Source organism: Lampetra fluviatilis, chromosome 8 (genome assembly GCF_964198595.1).
Source record: "Lampetra fluviatilis chromosome 8, kcLamFluv1.1, whole genome shotgun sequence".
Classification (NCBI taxonomy): Eukaryota; Metazoa; Chordata; class Hyperoartia; order Petromyzontiformes; family Petromyzontidae; genus Lampetra; species Lampetra fluviatilis.
Genome location: NC_136282.1, coordinates 5,891,253 through 5,910,430, shown reverse-complemented (window position 1 = coordinate 5,910,430; position 19,178 = coordinate 5,891,253). Strand labels below are relative to the sequence as shown.

Sequence of the window (19,178 nt, the reverse complement as noted above, 5' to 3'; positions counted from 1 at the left end):
ATGGCCTCAACTCAGTTCCCAACAATTGCACAAAATAAACATAATTAAAAAATTCTAGATTTGAAGTTTTCGTGACTGCAAGAATCCATACTCTTTGGTTCTTTCGGTAAAGTCACGTAGTTGAAAAATTAAAATAATACAATGAAAATAACTAAATTAAATCACGACGTTTCGGAGGCAACACAAGCTTCCGTCATCAGGTGGTAATGCCAAGTGTAACTGTGGCTGTTCCACCTGATGACGGAAGCTTGTGTTGCCTCCGAAACGTCGTGATTTAATTTAGTTATTTTAATTTTATTATTTTTTCTTATTTTTTTTTCATATACGTGACTTTACCGAAAGAACCAAAGATTATAATTTTTAAAGTATTTTTTTTAACTTTATTTTGATGAATTTTTGTCTAAACTAAAAATGTCTGATTTACCCGGCTAGAGTAATATAAGAGTAATATTAGTCTGTAGCTGGCTCAATGGCCCAGTGTGGATGAAAAGTCACGTGAAGGGATTTCACAAGTAGCACCGTGATATCTGCTTCCACGAACCGTTTTCTAGCAAGGAGAGTTCTAGTGGTCTGCAAGAGTTACAATTAATCTCGTGACATACTGCTGATAGCACAGACAGGATAACATTGGGGGAGGAAAGACAACATTGCACAAAAGTACTTGTATTTATGTAAAGACCATTCGTGACAAAGTTAACTTTCTGAAATCTAAATTACCAGAACTGGGAAGCAAACCCATATCCTTCATGCGTCAATCGAGGCCCCCTAGTGTCATCTACTGTCAATTACAGTGTCAACAAAAAAAGCTGCTTTTAACTTAAGTCTGAAGATCATAGTGCTTTTAAGTTCTAATTAACTATGGATTTATTTTTAAAGGTAAAGGGTATATCTAAAAAGTAATTGCTTTAGTGTTAAATTAAATCACTTTTCTCCCCCCCCCCCCCATCTACATTCCTATCAAGAATTTTTTTTTTACTGAGGGCAAAAGCTGCCTCCAAGTGTGCAAAGTAGGGGGTCAATAAACTGCCTTGGCCCCATGTGGGGATCCCTGATATCAGGGTTAATCTTATGCAATTTACAGATGAACGTAGACAATTGATCAACAAGACGACTGCTCTCTAGAACACAAGTGCTCTTGACGTAAGAACGCAGATAGATTTTGACTTGACCGTCACATTCACGATTATTATTTAAACTAAATTAATTTCAAGCATTTAAATTGTCATCTCTGAATTTCCATCACCTGCTGCATTTCAGTAATGTTAGGAAAAGTCCAAACATAATGGGGCTCATGGAAATACGGTTGGTTATTCCGATAGGCAGAAGGAAGCCAGAAGCAGCCAAAGTAACAGTTGGATGTAATGAAACATTCTGCGTTTGTGCTTGCAAAAGGGTCATCGATGGGACACGAGCAGTGTTCACGTTCTTACACATATGTCATTACTGATATTTGGCGTTTCAAACTCCAGTAATGAGCTAAATTATGACAAGCTCCCATAAATCAGTTAACATGTGCAATGTAAGCAAATACCCCCAATGAACGTCTACACAGCATGGTACAAATCCAACTCCATAATTTGATATTGCTATTGCAGGCAAATGGAATGGTAAAAAAAAAACACAGAACACCATGTCAAACATTTTCACTGTTTCTAAGACATAAATTTTAAAGAAAACTGCCATCATCGGTGAGTTGGTATTAACCTTCAGGTGGAAACAATTTCAGCAGCCTAAAATACTCGCACACAATATCTCTGCATTAGACATGATATGGAGCAACTTCCAGCGCCAACTGTAATCTAGATCTAGTGCAGTTGGGCAATCATTATGTCAGAAGAAAATTAATATTAACTTCCCCCATTTCATTAACCCCTGTGACATGAGACTTGCGAAGGTTCAATGTGTTTGGCACAGTCATCAACTGCCCAGAGCAAAAGCAATAAACTGAAAGCCACGGGATATTGCTTGTGAAACGCTACTGCATTTCGAAATGTTATTCGATAAAATATGGTTAGAAAATACGTTTTTGCTCTGGTGTCAGAGACAGAAAAATGTATACCGTGTATGCGGAGTACATAGTGTGTCACCATGCATGGGTTGTACTGTATATAGAATGCACACAAAGATATGCATGCATAGACACATAACTCTTAATTCAGTCGGTTCTCTTATTTAAACCATTGAATACACCCATTGCCATACGGTGGCACAGTCGTTTGTGCACTGCACTTTAAATCTGGCGACCTCCGTTTAATTCCCAGCCATGAGTAACATCAGTGACAAGTGACATCTAAACCGTCTCTGGGCGGCTCCCAACTTTACCATCCACACTGACCAGCGTCGTGAAGTATATTAAAATATCTCCCATGATTGACATGGCATGAAGAGACCTTCATATAAAAGGGTAGGAAATTAGTATTATTAATAGCCAATATAATAAACTGGCTTCAATGGAGATCTGCAAAAGAATACAATACACAGGATAATCTATACAAAATGGTGCACAAATGTGCTAAACATTTTCAATAGATACATTCAAATTATGAAATTATTCATAATAGTAATTTAATACAGCCTTAAATTTGTATTGAAAGGTTATATGATGTACAACTACTATTATATCAATGTGTAGGATATAACAAAAGTTCTCAGCAAAAGTATACCAAAACTATACGCTGTACATTACACGCACGCAAAATTTTTCATGCACAGAGACATAAACATATATGAACATCCTAAGCTCATTACAGCAATAGGTTACCTGGGAACAACACAAAGCAATAACACTTCTCTCTCAAGGTCACACCAAGACAACTGTAATTTTCTGTAATCCATCTTAAGTACAGCTTGCTTTACAGCCCATTGTCGGCTCTGTTTACTTTTGACTTGGGCTGCTCTTCAAACTTCTAAGGTGTCACTGGTCTGGTGTTACAGCCAAGTCAGCAAAATAGGTTAATGAATGCTTAGTTTTTTTTTGCAAGGCTCACACCCACGGCCTTACCTCCAAATTGGGCACCTTGGTGGTCAGTACGCGAGCTACTGGGGTCAGCAACCCGCGGCTCCAGAGCCGCATGCGGCTCCCAAACAGGACTGCTTCGTGACGCGTTATTTATTAAGGACCACAGGCTCGTAATCACATTCATTGCGGCTCTTGAAATATGGAGGGGTTTTTTAACCGAATTCGAAAAAAATGGCTCTTCTTGTTATTTTGGTTGCCGACCCCTGCGCTAGCCACTGGGCCGGTTTTCACGGAGATGATGATCCCATTCTTACCGCTGCCTGATAATTACTGCAGGGAATTAACCAAGCCACACCATCTGTTGTAATGTGGTCATTAAAGACACCGTGAGTTTAATCTCAAGAGTAAGCCATTAAGTCTTGGTGTGACTGACCAAGTCTAAAATATGATTTGAAAATTAAAGTGACGACGAACAAAACATTTCTTCACATAGTACCTGTACCTACATATTTATGATGGGTCAGGGGTCTCTTGAAAGTGTCAAGGTTTCTTTAAAACTGGTTAAATACATTACATCAGTCATTTTCAGGTAACCAACAATGAAGGTTGATAATCAAAATGAATTACCCTAAAACAACATAAGATTCTAAAATACACACAAGACACCAATCCAACACAATAAGACATAAAATCATGATACAAACCCATTACAAAGAAGCTGAACAGCTCCTTAAAGAGGTACAAAATATAACGGCTTTTGCAGAATAAAGGATTAAAGTTATTCCGCTGTGTGTGTAAAAATGTAAATGCTATATAGGGTGGGGAGGGCATAATTTTAAGATTTTTTTTTTGCTATAACTGCTTGCAGTAGCCTGTGTTAAGGGCGGCAAGAGACAAATTTAATTAGTTATAGCGCTTGTAGTCAATCTTCCATGCGCATCATAAATATTTATTTAGGCAGCAGAGCGAACTGGTGATGGTCAACAAGCTCACCACCAGTGAACGATGAATCAAGAGTCCAATTCCTAAAACAGCCAAGTGACCACCGAAAAAAATTAACAAAGCTCACCATCTGCTGTTAAGTGGACAGTAAAGACGCTGTGACATAATTCACAAGAGGAGGCAATTTTGTGCCGCTTACAGTATCGTCCAAATGTGAATGTGAGCAACTTTCAAAATGAAATGAAAGCTTGCTACATAACCATATGCCAGGTATCCTTCATATGAACTTTCTTTCACCTGGTGAAAAATATGAAAATGAATGGATAAAAAACAAATCATAACATTGACACACGGCGTAAAATGTCATGCCTTGCTCCGAATGCCTTTTTACACTGCCAACACATTTAGTGAACACTGGCGTAAATTATTCACATGTCCCCCATACTAATGATTGACTGGTTTATTGAATTAATTATTGATTTATTTAAAGCACACTGCCAGTTCTGTTTAATTTCAGTTTGCTTAGTGCACAGCTAAATAACCTTGTGTAAAACAGATTCCCATGTAATATATGCTATTATTTTTTGCATACAAAATTCCAGTAAGCAATCATATTTATTGGATATTCTATTTTTAAAAAACCCCCACACATTTTCACCCAGCTACTCTTATTTTTCAATCTAAAAAACCCCAACATATTAATGGAAAAATAAAGATTATCAGACAATATCTCTATACATCTCTTTACATAAAAAAAAGAAAATCATTTTCAAATTATTTTTCGTTATGTATTCTAAAAGGAACATTTTAATGAACACAGTTCATCTGTTTTGTATTTTACGTTTACCATATACACAACACACTGATGCACAAATACCATTTTCACTTTATAACATCAATTCCACAAGCCAAACTAATTTGCACTTATTTTCCTCCAGTGAGGATATTACTCTTTCAGAATGCTTTGTCTTTGTATTTGTATTTGAAAAGCATTACAATATTAATACTGTTTGTTTTTTTGCAATTTTTATTTAAATTTAAATAACGCTGCCATATGCTTAATTACCACCGACTGAATTGAACTAACCTGATAGCGCTCCTCAAATAAATTAAACACTTTTTTCAAATCAAATTTCAGTTATTAACCAGTTCTTCCAATAATAGGTTACACACGGAAATAATTGATGCAGCTTTTTTTGCAACGATAGTGTTTTCTGTTTGTGGGGATGGATTATCTCATTGCGTCAGCTGTCGCTATCCATCTTTCCTTTGGCTTTTTCCTTTGGCCTCAAGCTCATTTCTGCACCTAATTACTGCCCTTGTCCTTTAGTGCATGTGGTTTTTGCGTACCTGCCAAAAACACACAGGTATCTTTCAAATTATATTGTGAATGCCATCGAGGCACAAATGCCCGTAAATCCCAATTGTAACACTCGTGAGAAAAAAAACACTAATTGGTATAAAAAAAAAGCACAATTGTGTATTTCGTAGTGCACAATCGCACGCTTCATGCTGGAGAAGGCTGAAGCGTGCCCGGATGGCTGACTTTGCACACATCTGAAACTGTCGCAGACAAATGGGCGTGAGAGATGCATGTGATTGGCAGTTATACAGCTGGTTCAATTGACAGTTAATCAGGAATTAATGATGTATCAACGATTCAGTGGGGGCTGCTAGCTGTGAACCCGCAAGTTGATTTGATTGACAAACTTCACACCTTGCCTCCATTAATTTACGCTCTGTAAAGCTCGTCACATTCCTTTGAAAAATGACTGCATTTTCCAAAGAGGAGTGATGAAAGGTGACTCCAGTGTCCTTTTACTTCCTCCCTGAAGACTGGTTTGAGCAGATCATTTGTTCGGCAACATTTACTTCCAATCGCGTGCAATGCAAGAGAAAAAAGTTATTCATCACATGCTCTGTGCTAAGGAATTCTTGCACATACCGAGTACAAACTGTGATGGTCTCATATAATCCAGTTATTAAATCATGAAATGTATTTCATATAACAAATACTATGAAATGTGCTTGATAGAGATACTGTACATTGGTATATACTTGACAGCTGGAACATAATACATTGTAAAATGCACAATATGCTATTTTTGTGTGTTTAGTTTGTTGTTCTTCCCCTGCACCTCCAATTAGCACGGTTGGTGCGAAAGAAGTTCAACATACATATATAGAATGGTTAAAGCTAGTGTTAACAGCAACTACTAGCCCTTAATCCTTTGCTATCAAAAACTGCGACTATGAAAAATAAATTCAACAAGAGATTATAAGAACAGGATTAGTGATATGCAAACATTAAGGGAGCCTATGCTTGACACCAGCAATGATTTTTGGATAGTGTCAAATTAATGACTTGATACGATTATAATTTTCTAATTAACTGCCATTTTCAATTTCCACAGAGATTTCACATTTCATCGTCATCAATGACAAATCTGCGTCCCATGAGATATGATGATAGGAGTCCCTATACCCAATAGAAAAGTGAATACAAACTGCTTTGCCATAAAAGCACTCACTCTTAAGCAATTCAATAGGTTTTAATGTAGCATGCATTGTTGAAGGAATTGATGTACGAGCAAAAAGTTTAGAAAATTTACGTAAAAAAATTCCTCGAAAATATATATCCCTCAATACCAACATCCTTTTATCTAATACATTTAAGATATGTTGAATACTGGGGGAATGTTTTCTCATATAATTAGAAACAGTGAATACCCAAATCCCTTAAGGAAATGGCCAATCAGCTTTTACAGCTGAAAAGTGCAAATTCACTGAAACTTCTTGTAATGAATGTCTTACTTACACATTTTCTTGTATCTCTATTTGACGCCAAGTCTAAATTCCCTGCATTGATTTATGATTGATTTGTTGGAATATTAGCCATATTGTCTTTATTTACATGTGTTACAGATCTTTTTATTGTAAACTGGCTAGAACATTGCACTTTGCCTTTTTACCCTGCTAGTTTTCCACTTGCTTTTGATTTCAAAATTATGCGTTAATATTTTCAGATATCTTTTGCCAGAGGTGGAGATAAGTGGCCCAATGCTCTTACTGGCAGATGATCCATTGTGCCAATGCCATATTACCTTCAATGGTGCAAATCTGTAATACAAAATTATTTTATTTTCAACAACCTCATACCAGGTTATGGAAAGATCTACCTACATACATTTTACATAGCAAGAATAATTTTTTTTATCGATTAAATTGAGCAGTATTTACAGAAAGCTAATTTAGGAGTTTAGAAATCTTTATGAACCTTAACACAATGAAACTCTTCTCCAATTAAATACGCGTATGAAGTGTATACTGAAGAGAATGTCCATCGGCCGTGGAAAGATATTGGATCTACATTATATTTATCATCCAAAGTACCTTATATTTAAGTTTCAATAGGCTGTTAGTTACTGTTTAATTAATGTTTTTGTATTTGTTTAATACAGGCAACCATGTACTGTAGTGTTCGATTAATTCACATGTATTGCATAATCATTTAAATGTGTCACTTATTACGCAATATGTATGTGTTGTAATGTTTTTCAAATTGCACTGTTTGTTGGCACCACAATGGAATGTATATTCCATTTTGCTATACTTATTTAAGTCCAAGTCTTCTTTGAAAAAGAGACCTCTGGTCTGAATGGGCTCTTACCTTGTTTATAATGGTCATCTATATATTTAAATGTCAGTTGTCTCCAAAAACAACAACAATATGTAGTTGACATTGAGTGTACAGCAAGGCACACATTTAAGGTCAGCTGTACAGCACATAGAAAGAAGAAAAAATAATAATGCTCAGCCCATGTAAAATAACATAAATGAGGGGTGGTAAATGATGCAAGCGCTGAGATACAGCTTTGACATTAGAAGCGAGGCCAAGGAAAATGAGCCAAGTCAACCGGCCACCCTTCAAAGAACAGAGGTGTTACTCTAAATAATGACCATTAGGATGACAGCCACTTCCCTCCACACGAAGAGAAAGCACTTTTCTTTTTCTTCACAAAATTAGTCCACGAAGATTTAGCGAATTTGAAATATTGCATAATTTATTAGTGTTTTGCATGCCTAAGAGATTATATGAATGAATTGGAAAAATATGAATGCTTATCATTGATCTGAAACCTTCATATAAATTTACATTCATGAAAATGTTATAAACTAGAATAATCCGCCAAGCAATTATCAGTGTGTATATTATCAAAATGGCTATGTGAGATCAATTTTAAATGAGTCATCCATTATTTTAACATGCTATTGCAACTGAATGTGATGATGTCTTGTGTGTACATTTTTAGGTAAAACAGAAATGCTAAAATCACTGCTTTAATAAGACATTGTGTGCCATTGCCATGGTCAAATAAAACGTACATCAATGTACTGATGTTAGTCACATTATCTCACACTAATTAATAGATTGCCCTTCAAACAAGTCTTACTACAGTGCCGAGTATCCGCATGCAGCAAAGACAGAGCACAAAGTGAATAAATACGCATGATGTCTGGAAGAGTACTGCACATCAAATTACTCGCGAGCAGAAGGCATGCGTGCTTTATCTGAGATTTCTTCGATTTGTAAATTAACAGGCGAGAATTTTTTAATTTGTACAACTGACAACGTCCCATAGACTAAGCATCCCACTGCTTTGCCTAATCAACTCATTAGAGCCCATGCTCCGTGCTCACAACGATCACGATGGCAAATGTACAATACAGATTTTCTCGCTCAAAGCGGGTGAGCGTACATTCCCCTGTAGATTAAATTGCATGTCGTACATTGAACCTCTGATTGGTAAACACATATGTAATTGTTGTTATAATCTTACATACATGCAAATGAGGTAAGTTGTTCTGCTGCAATATTTTAATTTGACGTTTAGTGTTTATTTATGTTTTTAACACATTGTGTGCATGTTTTTTTTATTTTATTGAATGTCATGTTTATTGTTTTAGCTCTAGTAAATTTGCATTTTCTTTTTGTCTCTGTTGCCTTTATCTTGTCCATCATCCCTTCTTTGTACAATCGGTATCCTCATTGTGTGTACATTTACATATGTCCCATTAAAAGTGTACTGCCATTTTAAATCCACTGCTGGATCAAGGCTTCCCTACGCTGCGTCGGTCATTGGAGAGGTTTGGCCATACTTCTTATTGGCAGTGCACGATGTTGAATAGAGGCCCAGGACAGGTTCAGATATCACTCGCCACTCAAGTTCGTTGTCAGCAGGAATCGATTTCAGGTAACCGTGTTTCATAGAACAGTGCATTACCCACCGCACCACAGCCACACCCCCAACATTGTGTTTTTGGAATTGTATGGATTTATATTAATGAGGTTGGTCAAAAGGCCTCATTTCCACACACACAACACCCATATATGATCTACAATTGAAATATTTTTCTACTATACATTAAAAAAATAATGTACAAGAACATGACTGTGGTGGTTCATTAAGTAAAGTGTTATATAGCATACATTTGTTTAAGGAACATCCAAAAACAATACCATCAAAGAGAATTTAAAATATAAACAGAAATTGTGGCGAACATGCTGCAATGACTAATTTCAGTGGAAGTGCAATGGGAGCATCGGTTAAAACATGGTAACATAATGGATGAAACACAAAGAAGCCGAAAGTCAGTGACATCAAGTGTATTGCTTTTTAAATAAATAATGTCAAAAATTGTTGATTGTAACATACACAGCCCTCGAGTCCTTGGAGTGAGTGGATGTGGTCCGGGCATGATGGATGTGATGGATCTTGGGTTGTTCAATGACCTAGAAAAACAAGGCTTTAGTTAAGAGTTTCACATAAATGTTGACAACAGTGCTACTACACCAGTTCACATTCACCCCTGTGGTGGGTGATGACCCAATCAAGCACTTAAGAGATAATTCAGAGCCACCTTTGTGCTGTCAGACACATCGTACTGCAGTACTCAAAACATTAAACATAAGACACTAAAGATTGTAACCTTAGGCTCAACACACACTTTGTTCAATAAATGTGTTTTCAACATCATCTCCCCAGGGAATTTTACTCGGGCAACAACAAAAAATGTCAGCGTTTCCATATTTTGGGTGTAACAATGTGAGAAAATGTGATCATTTTGTAAAAAATTCTCCAGTGTGTTCACCATTTGACTAAAAATGTACCTGGCTGTATGGAATAAAAATGTCTTTAATTAAACTTTCTTACGAAACTATGATTTTTAAGGTGGTTGATCGTTGTTGCTATACTATGACCAAATTTGCCAGAATGGTGTCACCTGCAACTGCAGCAGTTGGGAGTTAATCTTTGGTGGATAATGCAGATGTAGCTGTCAGCTGTATGTCCGCCAATGAGATAGTATGTTTCATACCTATCTGAATGACGTTTGAGTGAATTCATACGCGTTTGTTTTTCTCTGAACACTGTTTGGCAAACCAAGAGGCCCAACAACCAAACATTTTTTCCTGGGTAAACAATATTATTTCATCTTGATAAGAGGAAAAGCATGACTGACAATTTTATTTGCAAGTGCAAGTGAGAAAAGTTTCCCTGCTTTGCGCACACATCTAATGACGGCAAAGAGCAAATCAATTTAATATTCTGCCAGTCCCTGTATAACAACAACCACTGCTGATTTCACAACAAAGTGGTACCCATTGTATCGACCCAGGAGGGATGATGGGGTTGAGTAGACTTGCCACCGATACTTAAACTTGGAATAGACCCTCGTGAAAAAGAGCCATGAGGCAGCCCGAGGCGTTTCTTGGTGCAAAGACGACTAAGAATAAGAAATTCCTACCGAGAATCAAGTCATCTTACTGAACACGATGGCAAAGAGGCAATAAAATACCGGATACACAATTCCTTCAAGGTCCACAACCTCGTATGTGTGGCGGCCTAGGTGCTAGTAGCTTCGTTAATGAGAGCTACTTTAAATATTGTATCTCCCTCGTTAACGATGGCCAGGCACGTACCTACGATGTGTGATGTTAACACATTATTAGTGTTGCTTTCGCTATGAATGTAAAACAAGTTTAGTAAAACCGTTGAGGAAACCAAAACACGTTACTTGCGCCTCACGGGAAATCCAACAGAATTGTACAATAAACAACAACCAAGGATGCGCCAACTCAACAAAGAAACAACATAGCCTACGTGGGTTTTGTTTAATCGATTAAAACTCCACGGAAACGTAACTTGGCGAACCGATAAGCCACCACAATTCAAACGATGTCATTGCGCAAGGCAGGACGCCGTTCACGGCATTCAGCACACAGCACGCCCACACGGGCAAGCCGGCACAGCATCGACAACACAGAGGTTACCATCATCACCACAGCAATAATAACACGGCTACAAACAACAACAACAACAACCACCACGCAGTTATAATACCGACAATAGGCGGGGAGGGCCGCTGCGGTGACTCGCACTCACCGCGCGCGGTCAGCGGGAGCCGCGGGGTGGGAGATTTGAACGCAGAGGCCGGACGGCGGCTCCGCATTGGCGGCGGCAGATTCGCTGTGGTGGTGGTGGAGGGGTGGGGTGGAGGTGTGTGGAGGGGAGGGGTGAAAGGGGTGGAGTGGGGGGTGGAGGGGGGTGGAGGGGGGGTGGATGTGGGGGTGGAGGGGGGGGTTGGAGGGGGGGGTTGGAGGGGGGGGTTGGAGGGGGGGGGTTGGAGGGGGGGTTGGAGGGGGGGTGGAGTGGGGGTGGCAGGGGGGGGGTGGAGTGGGGGGTGGAGTGGGGGTGAGTGGGGGGGTGGAGGGGGGGGGGTTGGAGGGGGGGGCGAGGGGGGGTGGATTGGGGGGTTGGAGGGGAGTTGGAGGGGGGTGGAGGGGGGGTGGAGTGGGGGGGTGGTGGGGGGGGGTTGGAGGGGGGTGGAGTGGGGGTGGCAGGGGGGGGGTGGAGTGGGGGGGTGGAGGGGGGTGGAGTGGGGGGGTGGAGGGGGGGGTGGAGGGGGGGTGGAGTGGGGGTGGTGGGGGAAGGTTGGAGGGGGGGGTGGAGTGGGGGGTGGCAGGGGGGGGGTGGAGGGGGGGGTGGAGTAGGGGGGTGGAGGGGGGGTGGATTGGGGGGGTGGATTGGGGGGGTGGAGGGGGGATGGAGGGGGGGTGGAGGGGGGTGGATTGGGGGGGTGGATTGGGGGGGTGGAGGGGGGGGGTTGGAGGGGGGTGGAGGGGGGGTGGATTGGGGGTGGATTGGGGGGGTGGATTGGGGGGGTGGATTGGGGGGGTGGAGGGGGGGTGGATTGGGGGGGTGGATTGGGGGGGTAGATTGGGGGGGTGGAGGGGGGATGGAGGGGGGGTGGATTGGGGGGGTGGATTGGGGGGGTGGATTGGGGGGGTGGATAATTGTGGGGGGGTGGATTGGGGGGGGTGGAGTGGGGGGGTGGAGGGGAGGTGGAGGGGGGGGTGGAGGGGGGGTGCCCACAGCGGTGGTGGAGCGGTGAGCGCGCTGCGCCGCGAACCCGGCGGTCCCCGAGTTCGATTCCCGCTCACGGCCTCCAACACCACGGTGACGATTATCCGAACCGGGTACTGGGCCCCCCCCATCTAGGTCGACTCAGCCTCAAATTGAGTAACCTCGTGCGGTGTCCAAACATCGCCACTTGAGGAGACAAAGGCGGCCGGGCGTGGTTGCTGGACACCCAACCCCCTCGTGTGCCACAGTGCCGGCCTTCACAGGTGCTGCTCGCTAACAGCCCCAGTCTGTTAGGGGCTACACTGGAGGATCTTTGTTGCGCCCACAATCCCCCCAACTCCCACCGCACTGATCCAAACGAGCGCCTGCCACTGACTCGTTTAACGCGTTTGGCCGAGCAGCCCCGCACTGCGTGAGTCTAAACCGGGGTGCCCCACTCTTTGCTTCGGCGAAGTGAATGGATTCTCAGTTTAACACGCCAGGCTATTGAAGACCGAAATCAGGGGAGGGGGGTGGTGGTGGTTATCCACAGCTTTGGCCATCGCCTGATGATGCTGGTTGTAATTACCAGCGAAACGTCACGGTAATCGAATTGTAAATGTTGCCGTGGGTTTACTCTCCCTGACACGCGTGTGTTGCTGCGCTAGTAACGAATTGGCACGTTTGCTTAAGTGACAAACCTTACTCATTGGCTGTGTCGGGTGGCAGCGGGTTTAACGACACATTTATCTGTACGCCATCTAACCCAAAAACCTCTATTATGGATGAATCAATAAAATGATATGCAATTCACTAAATAACGATGCTACACTATGGGAACCTCATTTGCCAGTAAAAAATATGATAATTGTTTTTTTACCCTTCTATCTGGCAACAAAACTGACACCTTTTTACAAGGAGTCATGTTTGCATAGACCGCAATACCTGCAGTCATAATAAAAACAAAAGAACATAACTCCGATAATGTGCACTGTCCTTGAAGTTGATTGGTCCACACCCGAGACAGCTTTCCTTAGAGCCTAGTCTCACATGTTTGTATTATGACTGCAGGTATTGCGGTCTATGCAAACATGACTCCTTGTAAAAAGGTGTCAGTTTTGTTGCCAGATAGAAGGGTAAAAAACCAATTAACGATGCTACTGTTGTACATAATAGTAATACTGTACGTTTCGAATGTAAAATTAAACATTAATACAATACTGTACTGCAATAACGTGATGTACTTAAGGAAAGTGTTAATATCGCATCTATCTTAAGACTATGAATTCATCATAAAGTAGCAATACATTATCAACGCATTCATAACATGTTTTACTTAATACAAGTGCATGTTAATATGCAGCACAGTTTATTCGTAATATACATTAATGAATAACAGTACATTAAAATAATTTACGCGATTTAAGGCAGATGTGACGACGCAGCAGTATCGCTTCGTTAGTGATTGATAGTTACAATTACACGTGATTAACTTGAGGCGTGTTAATAGAATACTATCAAATTATAAAATCAATAACGCATAAATGATGGAGCTCCTGTAATATCGCGTGATTTACTCAAGTCTTGTGTTATTGTACAGAAAGCAATTAATTGCAATAATGATTGATATGCTGCACAGTAGTTAGAAAACATAACCTGCTGTAGAATGGAACCCTTCATGCATGTAGCTATCAGGCGTAATTGTCACTTCTCAGTAGACATGCCAATGTTGGGCAAACGTCTTAATATACAGTCGTAATATCTTGATTTGATGTTATACCTACGTGACTTTACCGACCAAAGAGTATACAGTCGTAATGGACGTTGGCACGTGGTCTGGAACCATTGGACCAACTTTGGGCCAACGTTCAATGTTTACTGGAGTTTAACGTTAACGTAGTGCATACTGCATATAGTTCAATATTCACAAAGTTGAACTGCAGGGATAAGTAAGTGAATTGGCAACTGGTCAGGGTTTGGGTGGCGTTAAAGGGGAGAGAGACCATTTCTCTGAAAATGATCAACCACCATTGAAGAAACATCTCTTTGGTATTTTGAGGATAAATTGAAAGAAGTCAGGGCATTTGCATGACAATATAAAACAGATCGAAAAAAGTCAATTCCTGGGATGTTGTTCGTGTAAGTGTTCCTTATTTGACAAGTGGATTTGCGATAATATTACTACAAAACAACCGTCCCTGTAAACATTACAAAATTGACCCAACTTTGGCATTTTTACCGGTCAATCTATGTTTTTTCATACGTTACGTGGGCCGTTTATTCGTATAAAGGGGCCGTCCATAAATGACGTCACGCGATTTTGGACGATTTTTGACCCCCCCCCCCCCCTTCGTCACACGGCATCACAAAAAGTCAGACTCCCCCCCCCTCAAATATGACGTCACAAAGCTCTGCCCCCCCCCCCAAAAAAAAACATGCTTCAAATCGCTTTAAACTATTGCCATTGTAGTGCGTATTTAATGTGGCGCTGTACTCTGATGTTGTAGGAGAAAACATTTATTAAAAAGTCTATTTAATTCAGTAGAACGTATATTTATATAAAGTTGCGCATTTTGATGTGACGTCACATTCCTCTACCCTCCCCCCCCCATCGTCACACATCGTCATTTATGGACGGCCCCTTACCCAGAAGTGGTAATGGTGGGTGTCAATTTCTTCATATCCGCGCAGATCCTCAGAAAAGAGGAGCTGACTTGAGGTTACAACGCATCTGAGATGCTGCCGGTTGGTAAACGGGCAGCATTTGGGATGTCCTGTATTTACATCACTCGATGTGATTTGCAAGTGAGATGTAAATTAGTGACATTCATTTATTTCCTGTGGACAAGATGACAACCGCGAGGCGTTACATTCCTGACACCATCAGAAATTGTACGGGAAAGGATCAATGATGACGGTCAAGGTGATGACAATGAATATGTTGCACATATCAAGTTCTGTTACTGATTTCAGTATATTGATGTGGATCGGGCACATTGCTTTTGCTGCTGGTGCCAATAATGTTGCTGATGATTATCATTTATGCAGTAAAACGTAATTCTTGAGTGTTTTGCGTGCATGGAGAACACAGGAGAAGCTGGAGTTAACTCATGTTTATGAGATGGAAATTTAAGACAATGTAAGGGTGAGTTAATGATGACGTCACCCTGCTGCTGCTCTATATAAGACCGGGAGCCAGAGCAGAGCCTCACCATTCTGGCGAATTGCCCGATGATGCTGGATGCAATTACCAGCGAAACGTCGTACTCAAAAAGTGTAAATGTTGTGGTTTCACGCTTCAACACACCGGTGGGCTAAAGCAGTGACCTCTTTGTCTTTTGTCAACGTGACACTTTTTTACTGATTGGCCGTGTCGGGTGGTGGAGGGTTACGACACATTTATAAATAACGCGATCTAAACCCAAAAACGTTTATTATGAGTAAGGATTCATGCAATACCTGTTGTTTGTATTGTAATAACCTCACCATCTCACACAGCCAAGTGTATTTTGGAGTTTCACTAATATGTGTAATCATGTGTAATCTACCAACCCTTACCTCTAAAACAACCCTTTTAGTTTGCTGTACTCACCCCGCACCTCCGATTATCGAGGTTGGCTACGTACGGTGTGAAAGAAGTCTAGCATACAAACACCGCATCACAGGAATGCACCATCGTGTCTGACTGCAGTAGCTGACATCGCTTCTGCTGCTGATAACGATGCTGTTTCTGCTGCTTCTAGATTATGATGGAGATGAGTCCGATGATGCAGACGATGGGTGCTGCTGCTGATGATGATGCTTCAGCTCATGCTAATGGTGTTCATCATGATTATGTAGATGATGTTGATCATGCCGCCGATGTTGCCGTCATTGATGCCTTGCTGTTGCTGCGCTGCTAATTCTTATGATGATGATGATGCTGTTGCTGCTGATACTAATGGCGCTTATGATGCTCTTTATGCTGCTTTGCCAGATGTAAGCATCTCATGATTCACCCCCCCCCCCCCCAGTGATTTGATGAATCGTCACAACTCAAGAATAGAATTTTACTGCTATATCAGTTCATCGTTACAGGACATGCTAGATGTGCTTGTAAGCATCGAATAATTTAGATCCGACAGCTGGTCCCACTTCTTTGATGATGATCACAGTTATCCTAATTGGTCCAGGGGTATTTATTTTCTTTATACTGGAAAAGGCAGTGGCTACTTCTTCAAGTCCAGATTTGAAGCTTTCGTGACTGCAAGGATTCATACTCTGAGTTCTTTCGGTAAAGTCACGTAGGTAAAAAATTAAATTAAAATTAATAAAAATAAAACAATAAAATCACGACGTGTTGCCTCCGAAACGTCGTGATTTTATTGTTTTATTTTTATTAATTTTAATTTCATTTTTTACCTACGTGACTTTACCGAAAGAACTAAGAGTATACTTCTTCAAGTGCTTGAGAGATCCACATAGAATTCTTCCGCTAGTTATATGTCTCTGCATTTGTGTTGCATTTTCCTCACTCATGGCTAATATCTGTGAGTTTTCAACCAAGAACTTTGGGTAAGAGGAGTCAAATGTGAGTATTTAATGTGTATAATCCGACCGATCCATTACACCCCTTATATCGGTGTAGATACACTTAATTGTGTGAATTACATTAAGTTAATTATCTTCTAATAATGTTGCATTTCAAGCATGGATAGCAGGAGTAATCTGGGAGTGGTGACAACTGCATCCTAATATCCACGCTTGTTTGTGGGTTTGACCCGAGCCAACTTGATCTCTGAGATTGTACAAACAAGACACGGAGAGAAACATAACAAACAAGATAACAAAAAACGAGACGGCAATGAGTTTAGTTGACACGCCAATAGATGAGGTTTTCCAATGAGCACACTAGGCCTGCGTGTGACATCTGAAACATCAACATGTGAAAACCCGATAATAGAGTTTTTTTCCCTTTCTGGCAATAAAACAGGTGTTAAGATGGTAAAACACCAAATTGAAACCTTTGCAAGGAATCATGTCTGCATTAACCACATATACTTGAGACTAGGCTCTAAAGAAAGCTGTCTCTGGTGTGGACCAATCAGTTTCAAAGACAATGCACATACTGTCAGAGCATGTTTTTGTTTTGTTTGCATGTTCACCACGAGTATATGATGTTCATGCAGACATGATTCCTCGCAAAGGTTTAGGTTTGATGTTTTACCATCTTAACACCTGTTGTATTACCAGAAAGGGTAAAACCCTATCATAATTTAATACTGGCAAAGGAGGTCTCATGATTTTAAAACCACTTCGAGTGGAAACCGAACTGATTTGACCAAACCAAACACTAAATTTCGATTTAAAGCTTTCGTGACTGCAGTGATTCATCTTCTTGGTTCTTTCGGTAAAGTCACGTAGAAGGGAAGTAATAAAATAATAAAAAACATAATAAAATAATTCTCACGACGTTTCGGCCACAAACGCAAGCAGCCGTCTTCAGGTGAAGAAACAAGTCTGTCATTCAGACGCTGTCTTCTCGACAGACCTGTTTCTACACCTGAGGACGGCTGCTTGCGTTGTGGCCGAAACGTCGTGAGAATTATTGAATTATGTTTTATTTTTATTATTTTATTACTTCCCTTCTACGTGACTTTACCGAAAGAACCAAGAAGACAAACCCAACACGTGTAAAACCAGGCCAATACCAGTGTATTCATTCCCTCAAAACCTCTCGAGTTACAACCAGAGATGGGTGCTTTATTTTTTTCCCTCTGCTCCTTCTTCCTTCATCTTTCGATCAAATAAGTTTGCCTTTTAACCTCCTCCCCCCCAACACACCACACACACACAACGCATGTGCGTGTCACACGCCTGCGGTGGCAGGGACACGTGCGCGCGCGCGAATCGCGTGGCGCCCGAATGTGGTGCCAAGTGCCGCGGCGGGCGCAGTGGTGCAGGGGGAATGAATGGACGCGTGGATTTTCGTGCGTCTCCCCCTGCTGCTGCTGCTTCTGCTGCTTCTTATTCAGCTGAAGCTGCTGCTGCTGTTTCTTCATATTCAGCTGAAGCTGCTGCTGCTGCTCCTGCCCATGATGAGGAGGAGCCCCGTTTCCTGCCACCCAGCGCTTCCTCTCCTCCCCATGGCCCCGTGTGTGCCTTGCCCTGCCTCTTGAGGTGACCCCCACCCCCCAAGAGACGTGGGGGGGGGGGGCAGCAGCCTGTAGTACAAGCCCCTGACCCTGACCCCTCTCACATCCCACCGGTACCCCCCCACCTACCCCTCGTGTCTGTCTGTCCCCTTTGTGTCTGTCCGTCTGCAGCTACCACCACCACCCCCCACCCCACACACGCACATCCCGCGGCTGATTTGTGCAGTGAAAACAGCAGGCGTGTTTGTTGTTGTTGTTTCATTCCTCTAAAGCTGCTGTCCAAGGAGCAGCGGTGACAGCGATTATGGGTAAGTGACGGGGGCGTGCGTGTCGCTGACCACCCACCCACCCACCTCTCTCTCGTGTGCCTTTGACGACCTTTCCCCAACACTCTGTTAAGGCTAAACCGGGGAATCTTCGTCTTTGTGTGTGTACGATCTGGTGCCATGTGATAGTGACCCTGGTGATGGTTACTGTGCTGATGGAGACGATGTGACCGACTGGGGTGATGGTGATGATGATGGTGCCAGGGGTGATGTTAGTGATGTTGACTGGTGGTGCTGCTTCCTGTTGAGGGGTGATGATGGTGTTATAGATTATGCTGGGAGTAATGTTGGTGGAGGTAATGATGCTGACTAACTAATATTATTACCAAAGGAATGGCTTTCTAAATAATCTCACAGAATACTAATACATTATTTTCATTCTTGCTATGTTTTAATGTTAACATGTGGTCAA

General features: G+C 41.5%; 2 protein-coding genes across 2 annotated transcripts in view; one reads left to right on the top strand and one right to left on the bottom strand.

Annotated features, from left to right (window-relative positions):
* ARHGEF39 (Rho guanine nucleotide exchange factor 39) overlaps positions 1 to 11,399 on the bottom strand; it is a 162,457-nt gene extending 151,058 nt beyond the window's left edge. The window contains exons 1-2 of the mRNA XM_078858917.1: positions 11,347 to 11,399; positions 9,619 to 9,695 (exon numbers count right to left, since the gene is read on the bottom strand). Of these exons, the coding sequence (XP_078715043.1) occupies positions 9,619 to 9,661 (43 nt within the window). The 5' untranslated portion in view covers positions 9,662 to 9,695; positions 11,347 to 11,399. The remainder of the gene's footprint in view (positions 1 to 9,618; positions 9,696 to 11,346) is intronic.
* A 7,327-nt stretch (positions 11,400 to 18,726) lies between these two features.
* Positions 18,727 to 19,178, top strand: part of LOC144933794 (LIM domain only protein 3) — a 180,839-nt gene continuing 180,387 nt past the window's right edge. The window contains exon 1 of the mRNA XM_078858924.1: positions 18,727 to 18,748. Coding sequence (XP_078715050.1) covers positions 18,745 to 18,748 — 4 coding nt within the window. The 5' untranslated portion in view covers positions 18,727 to 18,744. The remainder of the gene's footprint in view (positions 18,749 to 19,178) is intronic.